Source organism: Ornithorhynchus anatinus, chromosome 16 (assembly GCF_004115215.2).
Source record: "Ornithorhynchus anatinus isolate Pmale09 chromosome 16, mOrnAna1.pri.v4, whole genome shotgun sequence".
Lineage (NCBI taxonomy): Eukaryota > Metazoa > Chordata > Mammalia > Monotremata > Ornithorhynchidae > Ornithorhynchus > Ornithorhynchus anatinus.
The window spans coordinates 37,832,509-37,848,891 of record NC_041743.1 but is presented as its reverse complement, the minus strand read 5'-3'; the positions used below and the strand labels follow the sequence as shown (position 1 = coordinate 37,848,891).

Below are 16,383 nucleotides of genomic sequence, written 5' to 3'. Positions count from 1 at the left end.
CTTCCGGTCGGCCAGGCCGGGCCTCGGGGGAGCCGGACAAGATGGCGGCGGCTTTCAGGAAGGCGGCCAAGTCCCGGCAGCGGGAGCATCGGGAGCGGAGCCAGGTAGGGAGCGGAGGGGCCTCAGAGGGAGTGGTTTCTGAGCCTCCCCTCCTCCCCCCCGTCACGTGACTGCCGTGTGACCCTGGCCGAGTCGCTTCCCGTCCCTGGGCCTCAGTGCCCTCGTCTGTAAAATGGGGACGAAGACCGTCACCCCCTTGAGGGACCAGGACTGGCCCCACCTCGTTACCTTGGATCCACCCCGGCGGTTAGAACAAGGCTCGGCACGTAGGAAGCGCCTAACCTGCCCCCATCGTTATCGTAATGTTGGTATTTAAGCGCTGGCTGTGTGCGGAGCGCCGTTCTAAGCGCTGGGGGAGAGACAGGGCCATCAGGTGGGCTCACCGTCTCCATCCCCATTTGACAGAGGAGGAAACTGAGGCCCGGAGAATAATAATGTTGGTATTGGTTAAGCGCTGACGGTGTGGGGAGCACCGTTTTAAGCGCTGGGGGAGATCCAGGGGCATCAGGTGGGCCCACGTGGGGCTCACGGTCTTCATCCCCATTTGACAGAGGAGGGAACTGAGGCCCAGAGAAGTGAAATTGGCATTTGTTAAGCGCTATGTGCGGAGCACCGTTCTAAGCGCTGGGGGAGAGACGGGGGCATCAGGTGGGCCCACGGGAGGCTCACGGTCTTCATCCCCATTTTACAGATGAGGGAACTGAGGCCCAGAGAATAATAATATTGGTATTTGTTAAGTGCTGACTATGTGTGGACCACCGTTTTAAGCGCTGGGGGAGATCCAGGGTCAACAGGCGGTCCCACGGGAGGCTCACCGTCTTCATCCCCATTTTACAGATGAGGTCACTGAGGCACAGAGAAGTAAAGTGACTTGCCCACAGTCACCCGACAAGGGGCAGATCCGGGATTCGAACCCGTGACCTCTGACTCCCAAGCCCGGACTCTTTCCGGACGAAAACAAGACAACTTAATCACGATAAATAGAATCAAGGGGATGGACACCTCATTAATACAATAATAAAATATCCCGGCTCTGCCACTTGTCAGCTGGATGACTGTGGGCAAGTCACTTCACTTCTCTGTGGGCAAGCCTCAGTTCCCTCATCTGTAAAATGGGGATGAAGACTGGGAGCCTCACGTGGGTCCACCTGATGACCCTGTATCTCCCCCAGCGCTTAGAACAGTGCTCCGCGCATAGTAAGCGCTTAACAAATACCAACATTATTATTATTATCTGAGGTCTAATCCCGACTCTGCCCCTTATCTGCTGTGTGACCTTGAGCCACTCATTTGACTTCTCTTTGCCTCAGTTCCCTCATCTGTAAAATGTGCATTGAGAGACTGTCAGCCCCAGGTGGGACAGGGACTGTGTCTAACCTGATTAGCTTGTGTTTATTCCAGCGCTTACAACAGTGCTTGGCACACAATAAGCGCTTAATAAATACCACAGTTATCACTATTACTATCATCATCATCATCTGGATTCTGATCCCGATTCTGCCCCTTATCTGCTGTATGCTCTTAGGCAAGTCATTTGACTTCCCGGTGCCTCAGTTCCCTCATCTGTAAAATGGGCATTATGACTGTCAGCCCCATGTGGGACAGGGACTGTGTTCAACCTGATTAGCTTGCGTCTACTCCAGTGCCTAGAACAGTGCTTGACACAGTAAGCGCTTAACAAATATTATTATTATTATTATTGGCAGCCAGGCCCCTCTCTCTGCCCCTTATCTGCTGTATGACCCTGGGCCACTCACTTCACTTCTCTTTGCCTTAGTTCCCTCATCTATTTATTCATTGTCATATGTATTGATCGCTTACTGTGTGCAGAACACTGTACTAAGCGCTTGGAGTGTACAATTGGGCCACAGAGACAATCCCTGCCCACCAACAGGCTCACAGTCTCTATTTTGATGGTGGTGATGCCTGTCTACTTGTTTTGTCGTCTGTCTCCCCCTTCTAGACTGTGAGCCCGTTGTTGGGCAGGGGTTGTCTCTGTTGCCGAGTTGTACTTTCCAAGCGCTTAGAACAGTGCTCTGCACACAGTAAGCGCTCAATAAATGCTACTGAATCTGTAAAATGGGGATTTCTTAAGCGTGAGCCCCATGTGGGACAGGGACTGTGTCCAAACTGATTAGCTTGTATTTACTCCAGGGGTTAGAACAGTGCTTGGCACATAGTAAGCGCTTAACAAAAACCACTATTATTATTATTACCATCATCTTCTGGATTCTAACCCCGCCTCTGTCCCTTATCTGCTGTATGATCTTAGGCAAGTCATTTCATTTCCCGGTGCCTCAGTTCCCTCATCTGTAAAATGGGCATTAAGACTGTCAGCCCCATGTGGGACAGGGACTGTGTCCAACCTGATGAGCTTGCGCCTACTCCAGCGCTTAGAACAGTGTTTGACACATAGTAAGCGCTTAGCAAATATTACTGGCCGCCGGTCCCCTCTCTCTCCCCGCCCCCCAGCTCTGATTGCACCCCTTCGCTAGTTCCCCTCTTCCACCATTAATTCTAGAATTAATAGACACGATCCTTTCTCCAGGATCTTCCAGTTTAAAATAACTTACAGGTAGGGGACAATTTATATTGATGTCTGTACCTCCCCCTCTAGACTGTAAGCTCGTTGTGGGCAGGGAATGTGTCTGTTCATTGTGCTATTGTACTCTCCCAAGCGCTTAGTACAGTGCTCTGCACTCAGTAAGTGCTCAATAAATACGATTGAATGAATGAGTGAAATACTTCTCTGTGCCTCAGTTCCCTCATCTACAAAATGGAGATGCAATACCTGTTCCCCTTCCTACTGTGAGCCCCAGGTGGGACCCCATTATCTTGTGTCCACCCCAGGACTTACTACAGTGCTTGGCACATGATAAGCGTTTAACAAATGTCGGCAGTCATGGCATTTATTGAGTGCTTGTTGTGTGTAGAGCACTGTACTGAGCACTTGGAAGAGTACGGTACCACAGAGTTGGTAGATTTGTTCTCTGCCCACAACGAGCTTACATATCACAGCTTATTATTATTACGATCTAGGTATTTTGGGTAAATCCGCCCTTATTGTGCCCACTAGTGCTGTCGGTCCCAGTGGCAGGGCAGGTTTTCCAGAAATGATCTCGTCTCTCCCCCCGCCTCCAAGCAGGCCCTTCTGCTCGTTTGCAGAGGGGAGGCTCTGCTGATCCTAGAGGGTTCCAGGGAGAGAGATTCCCAACTACCAGTCCAACTCCCTCCCCCACCTTATCTGGCTGACCACCACTCTCTCCACCCACAGAGCCTTATTAAAAACACATTTCCAAGTGGCCTTCCCCAACTACGCCCTGATTCCCCCAGTTCCCTCTCCCTTCTGCATCGCCCTTGCATTTGGATTCATGTTCTTTATTCAACTCACCCTCGAGCCCACAGCACTTATGCACTTACCTGTCAATTATTATTAATAATAATAATAATAATAATGTCTGTCTTCCCCTCTAGACTGTAAACTCCTTGTTGGCAGGAAGCGTGTCTACTAGGTCATATTGTACTCTCCCAAATGCTTAATACTGTGCTCTGCACATAGTAAAGTGCTCAATACTATAAGTTGATCAGTCAGTACAATTGATTTGTATTGAGCACTTGCCATGTGCAAAGCATTGTACAAAGTACTTGAGAAAGTACAGTAAACTAGACTTACATTCTGCCATTTTCCCTTTTTGTAATTTAATGGCTGTCTCCCCCTAAAAATTGTTAGCTCCTTGTGGACGGGGATCATGTACGTCAACTGTGTTGTATTGAACTTTCCCAAGTGTTTAGTACAGTGCTCTGCACACTGTAAGTGCTCAATAAATGCCGTGGAATGATTGGAACTTGCCAACTCATCTGTGCTTTTTCAAGTCTAATTTTTCTCTTCCCATTTCCAGCGCTCAGGCTCCCCATTCAAAGAGTCTCACCTTCCTCTTTCCCAGTGTTTGCTGACTTGTAGATTTTTTTAATTTTGAAGTGTTTCCTGCAGATTGATTTAGAACAGGAAATAGGTTGACAGACAGCTCCCTCGGCCATCCTAGATAAAATCTTTTCAGCTGCACAAATAAGTTCACAAGGCAATAATCTTTAAGTGCTATAAGAGGATACTATGCACAGTATTGTCTGCTGGTGGAATTGTTTGTGCTTCATCTAGGAAAAAAATAGGACAGAAGGCGACTGAGCAGGAAGCAGGGGTGACCCATATTTTGCCCAGTTCCTGCTGTGCTGCTCTTTTTTTTTTTAATGGCATTTAAGTGCTGTGTGCCGGACACAGTACTAAGCTGTGGGTTAAGATCTAAGTTACTCAGGTTGGACTTGTCCCCCATGGGACTCACAGCCTTAATCCCCATTTTACAGATGAGGTGACTGAGGCGCAGAGAAGTGAAGTGACTTGCCCAGGGTCGCACAGCAGGCAGTTGGCGGAGTCAGGATTAGACACCGTGCCTTTTTGACTCCCGGGCTCGTTGTGGCTATGCCGCATCTCTTCCAGACTGGCTGCTCCCGCACTGCTGTTGAGCCTTGGCCCCACCCTCCCAGGAGCTGGAGCTGGGGCTCGGTGGCAGCCAGTAAAGAGGTCTTGACCTCCTTCCCCTCCCTCTTGTCCCCAGGCGGCCGGAGGTGGGACTTGGACTGCAGCTCCGGGTGGGTGGGGGTGGGCAGCCTAGTGACCAGCCCCCTCTTAAGAGAAGTTGCAGTCCCTCTTGAGGATCAGCATGGCCTAGTGGAGAGATCCTGGTTCTGGGAGACGGAAGGACCTGGGTTCTAATTCCGGCTCTGCCGATTGCCTACTATGTGACCGTAGGCAATTAATGGCATCACTTCTTTGTGCCTCGTCTCCTCAACAGTAAAATGGGGATACCCATTCTCCCGCCTACTTAAACTGTGAGCCCCAGGCGGGCTCATCCTAATTAACTAGTCCCTATCCCAGAGCATAGAACAGTGTGTGACACATAGTAAGCACCTAACAAATACCATTTTTTTCTTTTTCTTTTTTAGCCCAGGAGCCAGGGCTAAAATAGAGGGGATTATGTTACTTCATGGAGAGAGTAATATGCCTGGAGCCCCAGCAGCCAATCATGCCACCCGGTACCCTTTCTAAGATGGAATACTCAGATATCGCCACTTAGATGGTACAACTCCAATTTTACACACACGTGAATATATATGTGTGTGTGTATATATATATATATATAGACAAGAGTAGCTATATATAGTGCTGGAGTAAATTAGTCAAATGACTACAAAAGAAACAGGAAGTAAGAGGCTTCAGCAAAGGTCAGTCGGAAATCTGTATGAATTGGAAGCTTGAATTCCCTGTACTCTTTCCTAGAATGCTGCCTGGGCTTGGGCTGGCCTCAGCTAGGTCGAACTGAGCCAAAAAAATAAAACTCGGTCCAGTGGGCCTCGGGTTGAGGCTGTGGCGGACTGACCTCCACCCACATTTTAGACCGAGGAGGGACACGGTGGGGCAGCTTCAGTACTTGCCTTGGTCGTTGTCCCGCAGGGGTAGAATGCATGTTTGGTTCCCCCTCCACCCCAGATGTTCCCCTTCCACCCCTTTGGCTGGAGCTGGACTACAGTAGTGGTCGAAATCCCCGCCCTCAGGGCTTCACATGTGACATGGCGCCTGTGAGTTAATTGTTTTTGGGGACAGGTAGAGCTTCGCATGGACTGAGGCTTAGCCCAGGGACCCTGAGACCACAAAAATGGCAGGACTTGCTAGCCATGCCCGGGCCTGGTCCGGGTGACCCCCTGACGTGGCTTCTCATTTGAGCGAAGGCAGGGATGCCACTAGGTCGGAGGGACCTCGGTTCTAATCCTGGCTTTACCACTTGTCTGCTCTGTGACCTTGGGCAAATTTCTGAACTTCTCCGTGCCTCAGTCACTTCATCTGTAAAACGGGGGCTAGTGGTAATAACAACTGTGGTGTTCAGGTGCTTACTATGTGCCAGGCACTGTACTAGGTGCTGGGATGGAGAAAAGCAAATCGAGTTGGGCACAGTCCCTGTCCCACATGGTGCTCACGGTCTCAATCCCCATTTTACAGATGAGGGAACTGAGGTAGAAGCAAAGCGACTTGTCTGAGGTCACACAGCAGAGAAGTGGCAGAGCCGGGATTAGAACCATCGACCTTCTGACTCTCAGGCCCGGGTTCTAGTCATACCGTAAGCTCCGCCTGCGACATGGACTGTGTCCAACCTGATTATCTTATATCTACCCTTGTGCCTTATTCCATTGCCGGTCACATAATGAGCTCCTAACAAATGCCATTGAAAAAAAAAAAAGCGTCCGGGAATTCCGTCCCAGAGAGCGCTCCGGTGTACAGCGGCTGTCCTGTGGTTCCCTGAGCCCGGGGCAACTTGAGGCCCTGCAACTCTCCCAGAAGCGCATTCTAGGAAACGGGCGATGAGGCGAACTGACGTCCGTTAGGGCGATTTCCCCGGAGCCTGTCTACGGCCGATACTGGGCCGGGACAACCCAGGCAGGAGCCGGGACCGGCTTGGGCGGGTTTGCTACCTGGCCCCGAGTCAAAAGTGTCATATAGGGCTCCAGCTTCTCAGACCCATATGGTAATTGTAGTTTGAGCTGGCAACCGCTGACACCATTCCTAGTCGTTTTGCCTCCCTCTGCCCTTAATAGGCCAGGAAACCTGCCACTACTGTGCTTGTAAAGATGCTGGCTCCAAGCTTTCTACCTCTTTATTCTCTGGCAGCCGTTGAACTAGAGGAAGTGTCTGAACACGGGGACGGGGATGGCTTGAGGACGTGGATTTACTGATGCTCCTTCAGAGGCTTTTTTCAGTCAAGTGTAATGTTCAGTGAAGGTGGACGAGTAGCTAAGCACTTAAGGAACTTCTTACGTGTTTCGTGTTTGATTTTTTAATTTTTTTCTTCCAGCCCAGCTTTCGAAAACATCTGGGTTTTCTGGAGAAAAAGAAAGACTACAAGCTCCGTGCCGAGTGAGTGTAATCTTCTGTTGCCAGGAACACGCTAATCCTGCTGCATTTTGGTTGAATTGTCTGGGTGTTCAGGAGGGGATAATTTCCTGCCGCTGATAAAATTGCCAGAGTTCTGGCAGCCTGTCAGACACATTTCATTGGCCCCAAATCTATCAGTTTGTTTAGACATGGTAATATTTATTTAACTGAAGTTGCAGTGTGGGTTTTTTTTTTTATTATTACTATGTTGTTCCAGATTCATTTTCTCACAGTGACTTAAATTGAGTCTGTCTTGGTGCTCAAGCCAAAAGATGAGTCTTCTTGCTGCTGTCTCTTGGAACACCAGATGTAATCGGAAAATTCCACCTCTTACATCACCACGGGGTGTGGAATGAAAATTCTGTAATCGTAGATGATCGAGATGGAGTCAGTCGCTGCCGCTAAGGGGATGGCGACAGAGCATTTATAAAACACTTAATTATTGTTATGATGATCATCATCGTTATTATTATTTAGCACTTTAGATTTGCAAAGTGCTGTGCAATCGTTTTACGGTTATTCTTTGTAACAGCCCAGATTCCGCCTTATCGCAGATACGTTACAAATGGGTAGCTCTGCTTCAGAGAGGTTAAGTGAATCAATGGCCCCGGGTCACAGGGTCGGAGGCAGACGGAGCCCACGTGTGGCATTCCTTCACAATAGAGCACTCGACTTGCATCTCTTGCTTCTCTTTACTCTGATATCTGGATAACTGAGTCCTGAGAATACACTAGCCTATATTTAGGCCATTAAAAAAAAAACCCTGCCCACTTGAAATAGCCAAATAATTTAGGTGCTGGATTTGAGGGTCAGATATAACAGAATAATCTGAACGTGTAGACCGGCCAGAACGGAAAGAATAATAACGGAAACCTTCAAGTTTTCATGTGTCGAGTGGATCGAAGGGAGGATTGCTTTAGATCATAAACTCTGTGCGAGCAGGGACTGTGTTCTTGAAATATACTTTCCTTGAAGAGTGGTGCTTTTCCTGGGGACCTGCAGTAAATTGTCGATAACGATGATTTTTCAGATAGGGCAACTGGTCAGGGAGGAGCTAGGAGGGAAATAGAACAGATTCATGTTTTCTGCTGTGCTACCTGAGAATTCTTGAGTTAGTCAAGAGGTGGCAGTCAAAGAATCTGGATTCTAATCCCAATTCCACCACTTGTCTGCTGTGTGATCTGGAAAGTCACTTAACTTCTCCAAACCTTGAGGATTCAGAACCTGTTTCTGAGACCCATGTGGGACCTGATCCTCTTGTATCTACTCCCGTGCTTAGTACAGCGTTTGGCACTTAGTAAGCATTTAATAAATACCATTACTCTTATTGTTGTTGTTATCATTAAGATATCTTTCATCTCCAAGGGTAAGAAAGAGCAAATTCCTTGCTCTGGTCCATTTTAGTTAATCTTGCATGAACCCTCAGAGTCCCATCTTATTTCACTTATCGGCGGGAGGGAATCTTTTGCAAACTTTTGCTCCATGTGCTTTTCAGTGACTACCATAAGAAACAGGAACAGCTCAAGGCTCTGCGGACAAAAGCCCTGGAAAGAAATCCTGATGAGTTCTACTATAGAATGACTCGATCTCAACTCCAGGTGACTGGGTTTGGGTTGGGCAGGCCGGGGAGGCGTGGTGGTCTCTATACTCCCTCCCCTTCACTGTTGTATTTGGCCACCGTTGGCCGATCTCCCCCACCACTCCCGGGCCATTCCTTGCAGGTTCAAGCTGTCCAAGAGGGTCTTCTGGCAGGGGGCACCGATGGGAAAGAGAGGAAGTGCACCTGGGAAATTTTTCTTTGAGATAAAAGTAGTGAATGAACAGTCGGGGAATAAGTGGAATCAATATCATACAGAGTCAATCCTTTAATATGGCAGTTGCCTTCTCGATCCCTGCGGGAAGGGAAACGTGCATTACGGTTCTCGTGACGATTGAGACGCCTCTTGGCCTAGTCAGAGGCCTCGGGTTCTAATCTTGGCCAAGTCACTTAACTGCTCTGTGCTTCTGTTACCAAACGGGGGTAAAAATACCTGTTGTCCCTCTCTCTTAGACTGGCAGCCCTATAGGGGATACTATTATATGCGTTTCTGCCGGCACTGCATCACCTTCTATCCAGACAAGTGAGTGTTGCCAGAAGGATGTTCCCCAGTTCCTCAAAATGCCTAATGAAGCATGCTCTGGGAGAACTGACAGTTCATTATAGTGCAAGGAGTCTCCAGTAACATAGTAACAACCTTCACGAATTTGGGACGTTTCTCGCCAATTCCATTATATCGTGCTCTCCCAAACACCAAGTACGGTGCTCTGCACAGAGTAAGTGCTCAATAAATACCGTTGGTTGCTTCTAGCTAATTAACATCTGTCCTGAGGTTTTCCCAAGGAAAGAGCCTAGGGAACTTTGGATGGAGCTGCTCCAACTGGTCGGGTGTCCTCTACCTCTCCTTCCCCATGCTCCCTTGAGCTGATTCTGTAAGTGCTTCTGCCCAGTTCTTATTCCCTAAGCAGAGCGTTGTGTTCCCTTTGGCATTACTCTGAGCTACGTTGTCATTTTGATTGCTCTCATTCTAATACACTAGAATTTTGCCTTTTATTTACATTTTAGGATGGAGTTCATGTTACTAAGCGTAATGAGGAGGAGGTAACTGAAGAGCAACTGAAGATCATGCGGACTCAGGATCTCAAATACGTGGAAATGAAAAGAGTGGCAGAAGCCAAGGTAACGAGCGAAACCTGGTTCCGAAGTTTTCACCTTTGTTTATTGCCTGTGTCTTGTTCAATTAAAAAAGGAATCAAAAATTTGCCTTTTTAAATCCCTCCTGGACATTTCTGGACTAACGACTCTCAATAAAAGGGTACGGGAGCCCATCCAATTCTCTTGTAACATGAGGGTGGGTTCTCGTAGAAGCCCGTGTTTAACATGCGTTGTAATAGTAATAATGATGGCATTTGTTGTAGGATATACTGTGTCCGCTGCGCACAACCGGTTCCTTAATTGTGGTGCAGGTCCCGGCTAGAAAGCAGAGTGAAAACATGCAGTCCGGTATAGCTACCTGTGGAATTTTTAAAACGATTGAGTTCGGGTCTTTACTTGCTAGAGACCATGAGTGAAGTGGAACAGTTTAGGCTCTGATGTTCTTTCCAGATGATGATGATGATAATGGTATTTAAGTGCTTACTATGTATGTGCTAGGCACTGTACTAAGGACTGAGGTAGACTACACTTTAGACTGTAATCTCGTGGTGGGCAACTACAAAGTCTGTTATATTGTACCCTCCCAAATGCTCAGTGCAGAGCACACGGTAAATGCTCAGTAAATATGATTGATTGGTTGATACAAGCTAATTAGTTTGTACTCAGTCCCTGGCCTATAGGGGCTCACAGTCCTAACCCCCATTTTATAGGCGAAGAAACAGGGGCACAGAGAAGTTGTGACTTGCCCAAGGTCACCCGGCAGACAAGTAGACCGTTCAGACTGTGAGCCCGTTGTCGGGCAGGGATTGTCTCTATCTGTTGCCGAATTGTACATTCCGAATGCTTAGAACAGTGCTCTGCACATAGTAAGCGCTCCATAAATCCGATTGAATGAATGAAGTAGCGGGGCAGGGATTAGAGAAGCAGCGTGGCCTAATGGAAAGAGCAAGGGTCTAGAAGTCAGAGGACCTGGGTTCCCAACCCGGCTCTACCAGTCACCTGCTATGATGACCTTCCCTTCTCAGTGCCTCAGTTTCCTCATCTGCAGAGTGGAGATTTAATACCTGTTCTCCCTCCTACTTAAGTTCTGGGAAAGCAGCGTAGCTTAGTGGAAAGAGCCTGGGCTTCGGAGTCAGAGATCACGGGTTCGACTCCCGGCTCTGCCGCCTGTCAGCTGTGTGACTGTGGGCAAGTCACTTGACTTCTCTGTGCCTCAGTTACCTCATCTGTAAAATGGGGATTAACTGTGAGCCTCACGTGGGACAACCTGATGACCCTGTGTCTACCCCAGCGCTTAGAACAGTGCTCTGCACATAGTAAGCGCTTAACAAATACCAACATTATTCTGAGCCCTACGCGGGGCAGGGATTGCGTCCGACCTGATTGACTTGTATCTACCTCAGCACTTAGAGCTGTGCTTCACAGATACCATTAAATAAAAAAAAAAAATCCCAGGTCCTCCGACTCCCAGACCCAGGCTCTTTCCCGTAGGCCGTGGTGCTTCTCTTCAGTTTACTGTCTGTGAACCCCAGTCCAACCAGTGTCCCTCCGGAGCTTAATCCTGAACCCTCAATCTGTGCCGCTACAGAAAATCGAAAGGCTAAAATCAGAGCTCCATCTGCTGGATGCCACGAGGGAGCATCCGAACAAGCACGTGTTCTTTTTTGACACCAAAAAAGAAGGTAGGAAGGAGATTCCTGGGTTCATTTCCTCCCTGACCCTGCTGGGGATTCGGCTCTAACAATCAGAGGAGGATCCCTTTTGGATAAATCGGGCGTCGTTAACGAGAATCCTTTTCCACCTTAGGTTGGCCGGGCGACGTTGGCTCTTTTTGTTCTGTGGGTGCGGGGTGGAGACTGGGGGAAGGGTCTCTATTTCCTTTGCTCCCAAGTCGGAGTTTCTGAAGACCTGAGAGCCAGGTCGTGGCCCTTGTGCCTTGGCCAGCTGCCCTGCCCACTTCTGTTTGCCTGAGCTCTGTGTTTGCTTTAGACTCTGGGAAATGTCTCAAGGAATGTGATGAGCTGTTTAATGACTGTAACAAGTAGTATGTTAAACATGTCTTAACTTTCAGTTAAGCAGTTTGATCTTGCCACTCACCTGCAAACAGCCCCGGAACTAGTAGGCAGAGTTTATAATCGACCCACGTTAGAAACTCTGCAGAAGGAAAAAGTAAAAGGAGCTACCAGCCAGCTTCAGCTAATGGTAACGTGTCTCCCTTTCCTCTCGCCCTCCCCATCCCATTCCCTGCACCGAGCCCAGAAGTTTGGTTCGTGGGAAATCGGAGCCTGTAAGTTTGTACTAAGGGATAGAACTCGAGGAGCCACATGGCTTAGTGGAAAGAGCACAGGACGAGGAGTCAGGAGACCTGGGTCCTCCAACTTGCCTGCTTTGCGTGACCTTGGGCTTTCGGTATCTTCGTCGCTAAAATGGGATTCAGTTCCTCGTCCTCCCTCCTCCTCCTCCTCAGACTTTGAGCCCCACAGGGGACAGGGACTGTGTCTGATCCGGTTGTATCTACCCCAGCTTGGCACGTCGCACCTCGGTACCCCGATCGGTGTTATTAGGAAGGGACGTCGAATACCTTAAAGCAGTCAGATCAATCGGTAAGTTGATAATCGTGGTATTTGTGAAGGCACTAACTCTGTACCAAGCATTTTTCCTAAGCTTTGGGGTAGATCCAAACTAATCCGTTTGGATACAGTCCCTGTCCCAGGAGGGGCTCACAGTCTAAGGGAAGGAGAACAAGTGTTGAATCCCCATTTTAACGGTGAGGAATAGAAGAGTGAGGTGACCGAGGCCTGTGATTCCACAGGGACTATTCTGGTGGCTGAGTTGGGAAACGGAGGTGGGATGTCTTCGGGGTTTCCCTCGTGTGAACGTCCAGCCCCGCCAATTCTGCCAGTACGCTCTAGGGAAGAGCTGCCAACTTTTAATTTGGGGCGTCCTTGGTGTGTGGCTCTTGAGAAACACATCTTGAGATCTTTAGATTGATTCGGCTGGCCCAAACACTTGCTCCTTTCAAAAAGAAGAGAAACAGCAGCTCTCGAGTGACCTTAGAAGACAGGGACACCTCAAGAGACGCCAAATACTAAAATCATAAAATTCACAGTGAGAGAGTGGGAGAGGAGGAGGAGGAGGCATTTTTTAATGGTATTTATTAAGCACCTACTAGGTGCCAGGCACTGTACTAAGTGCTGGGATAGGTACAAGCTAATCAGGTTGGACACAGTCCATGTCCCTTGTGGGGCTCCCAGTCTTAATCCCCATTTTACAGATGAGGCAACTGAGTCCCAGAGAATGAAGTGACTTGCCGAAGGTCACCCAGCTGACATGTAGCGGAGCCAGAATTAGAACCCAGGCCCTCCTTGCGCATCGTTGAAGAAGGAGACGTCCAGCCACTGGCGTGAGAGGCCCCCAAGGGTTATTGGCAGTGATCGCTTTAACCAGCAGGCCGTTTTTCTAGACTCCAGCTAATGATCTCGGTGATTAATTTGTATTTGGTTTTCCCTTATGACGCTCTCCCATTACCATGATTGGGTTTATGAAACGAAGCAGCCCTCTCTCTCAAAACCTCTCTGGTTGAAATCTCACTTCTGATTCATTTTTAAAAAATTCTGTCAGTGTGTGTTTCAAGCAGACAGCTGTTCTGTTTTGATTTGAATCACTTACCCAGCATCAGCTTTGCCTCCAATGTTTAATTTCACAGCAGTTTTCTCTAGCTCAGAGGCAGCTAAACTTGCTTTAGTAATATAAATACCTCTAATTAGTTGGAATATATTGGGCAATCCCATAAATTTGACAGTATGCGCAATAAAGCGAAAACAAAAGCTGTCTGAAACCGCTGCTGCGAGACTGGTATAGTCGGTGAATTGTTTAAGTCTGAGGCCCCGTAATATACCCCCTACGTAGACACTTCTAGCACAGGAGAAAGCAGGCTGTTTCCCTGCTTCACCAGTAGGCAACTCCTGTTTGTGAAATAGCTGTACTAAAACCTCACTCTAACTCTGACACTCAGTGAGCTTTAATGCTGTTTTTTTGTGTTTTGGTTGTGGGGTTTTTTTTTTGTTTGTTTTTGTTTTTTTTTTTTTAAATCCCAAGTGTCTGATGTAGTGATTCAGGACTGCGGATTTTCAGAAACGGTGATGGATCGGGGCTGGGAGTTTGTACTAGGCACGATCTCTCCGATCCTAGCTGGCAGTGCTTACGTAGTAATAATAATTGAGGTATTTGTTAAGCGCTTAATATGTGCCAGGCACTGTACAAGCAGATCGGGTTGAGCACAGTCCCTGTCCCGCATAGGGCTCACAGTCTTAGTCCCCATTTTATGATGAGGGAACTGAGGGACAGAGAAGTGAAGTGATTTGCCCAAGTTCACACAGCAGACAAGTGACACGTAACCTTCTGACTCCCAGGCCTGTGCCTCTATCCACTATACCGTGCTATTTCTCTCAGTCCTCTGCCCGATCTAGAGTGGTTATAAGCTGAATTTTGCCCTTGTTTAATGAGTGTGAAGTTGGGGTGGCTGAGGAGTCTAGGAGCAGATCTGAGATCGGTTCTTTTAGTGTCACGAGTAATGGCACATCGCACTCCCTCCCTGCCCCTCCCCCCCCAAAATCCCCTGCTCCCCACAGACTCCTCGGCTTCAGTCCCCCGAGATTTCCACACTTTCCCCAACGTTGTTGAGGCCCAGCTCCCTGCTCTCCCCACTCTGCAGACGCCGGAGAGTCGAAGTGACTTACAGTCTCTCAGGGGGTCAGTTTGAGAAGTCAGACGTGAGCTGTTTGAAGCAGCTGCGGATTTGGGGTTAGGCGGGGTTCAAGGAGCAACAAACTTTTGATCTTGCGCGGTGTTCTCCGGCCGGACCGAAAGCATCTTGGTATTTTTCCTCCTCCAGAGGTTAACCAAGAAAAGGAAGAGACAATACAACCTCCTGGAGCAGCGTATCAAGAGAGAAGAGGAATTGTTTGTCATGGCCCAGAAAATCCAGACACGCAAAGACCTGATGGTGAGGAGAGAAAATCCTCTGGCCTGCTTTGCTTTAAAGGTCTTAACTGAGACTGGATTTCATCTGTGTGTAAATCAGCCCCGGTGAAAATGTCTGCTCCTTAGGGGCACAGTTTTGAGCCAATGTCTGTTCCTCTGGGAGTGTTGAAATGTTCCTTGATTAAGAAGGTAATAAGGGGTTATTAGTCAATGCCGTGGAACAGCAAAGGGTAGGAACGGGCAGCGTTTGAACTTTCTAGCTTATGAATAGCTCTCCGTAACATTTAAACAGGTTAACAAAACAGTGAGTGTCACTCATTGGTGTTTAAAAATAGACAATATTGTGTAGTTAAATAGCAGAGCTAAGGAGTATAAAATGATGCCTCCGAATTATTATTATTATCATCTGTTCACTAAATGTCAAACTTTTAAGATTCACTTTTGGTTACTTTCTAACGTGGCCCGTACAACCCTTTCTTCCTGGAAATATTTTTGCCCTACTATTGACCAGAAATTATTCTTTGTTTTTTTTCTGCTCTGCAGGATAAAAACTCCCGAGTGAAAGTGAAGAAAGAAACTACCAAATCCGCAGCCATTTACAAATTTAAAAGTCAAAGAAAGCGTTAATTTAGCTCTGTGGTCGCCTCGACTGTGCGGTCATCCCTTCTGACAAACTATTAAATTTATTATTTAAAAAAAAGATTCTGTCAGATCAAACAGCCGCCGAAGGAAATGAACTAGTGGGCAAATCAGGTCTCGGCCCGGCAGCGACAGGAATCTCAGGGTGCTGAGATGTGGAAGGTTTCCCGATCTCCTGTCACCGGGATGTGCTGACGTGAAAGTCGAAGACCACTCAGTGAGCCAACTTCACGGCCCCCAGTCTTCCCGTCCGCGAGAGGCCGGAGTCAGAATAGAATTGGAGCCTTGCCCTCGCCCTCCGCTCTGTTGCGTTTCCCATGATACTGACTTCTGATTCAGAGGCTACAAATGGCTTGGCATTGGCCCCTCACCCTTAGGACCTGGAACCCAGCCCGTGGCAGTTCTCTCTTCTCCTTCCCCCCCACTCCCACCCTCACCCCCTCCCTTTTCCCTAAAATCACACCTGCCTCTGGTGTCCATATAGGGAGCTCGGGCTCCAGGGCTGGCGCGACTGAGCATGCTTGGAGCAGATGGTCTGGGGGGGTGGGGGGCAGAGAGGAAGGAGTGGAGCTCTCTTGGAGGCTTGCTCACACTCCACCAGTGCCCCGAAGGGGGAACAGCTGTGGGTGGATTGTAATGATTTTCCTTTTTTTTTTTTTATCATTATTAACACTTAGCAAGTGCCCACGATTTGCCAGGTCCTGAACGGGGATGAGCTATGTAAGACGGAGCCCTCAGGGTGAGAAGGGGGCGAGCGCCAGGGGAAACTGGGGAGGGAGAGGCAAAGTAGAGGAGCTCCTAGGTCTGGAGCCCCTTCAGAAGCACTAAAAAACCTTTCGGCATCTCACGTGAGCCTGCCTTCGTAAGGTGGCAGCAAAGCGGAGTGTCACCCCGATTCAGAGGGGGAATCCCAGACGGGCAGGGAAGTGACTTATTCAAGGTCCCAGAATGAGTCACCGGCGGAAAGCTGAAGAGTGTCGGAGGCAGCCACCGCCACTGGGTTAAGCTGATTTTTCCACTCCTCCTTCCC

The 16,383-nt window shown here is 48.4% G+C and overlaps 1 protein-coding gene across 1 annotated transcript; it reads left to right on the top strand.

The window, feature by feature from the left end:
- UTP11 (UTP11 small subunit processome component) lies at window positions 1–15,414 on the top strand. The gene is made up of 8 exons (XM_029081454.1): window positions 1–104; window positions 6,960–7,021; window positions 8,535–8,637; window positions 9,642–9,755; window positions 11,320–11,413; window positions 11,803–11,933; window positions 14,626–14,736; window positions 15,258–15,414. Exons 1-8 carry the CDS (start codon window positions 42–44, stop codon window positions 15,339–15,341), a joined length of 762 nt encoding a protein of 253 aa, XP_028937287.1. The 5' UTR covers window positions 1–41; the 3' UTR covers window positions 15,342–15,414.
- Window positions 15,415–16,383: the final 969 nt, after the last annotated feature.

Excerpts from the sequence above, each read along its gene's own strand:
- UTP11 (XM_029081454.1), top strand. The coding sequence starts at position 42 with ATGGCGGCGGCTTTCAGGAAGGCGGCCAAGTCCCGGCAGCGGGAGCAT. Across the intron at positions 11,934-14,625 it reads CCAGCCAGCTTCAGCTAATG|AGGTTAACCAAGAAAAGGAA; the intron begins GTAACGTGTCTC and ends TTCCTCCTCCAG. Across the intron at positions 14,737-15,257 it reads AGACACGCAAAGACCTGATG|GATAAAAACTCCCGAGTGAA; the intron begins GTGAGGAGAGAA and ends TCTGCTCTGCAG.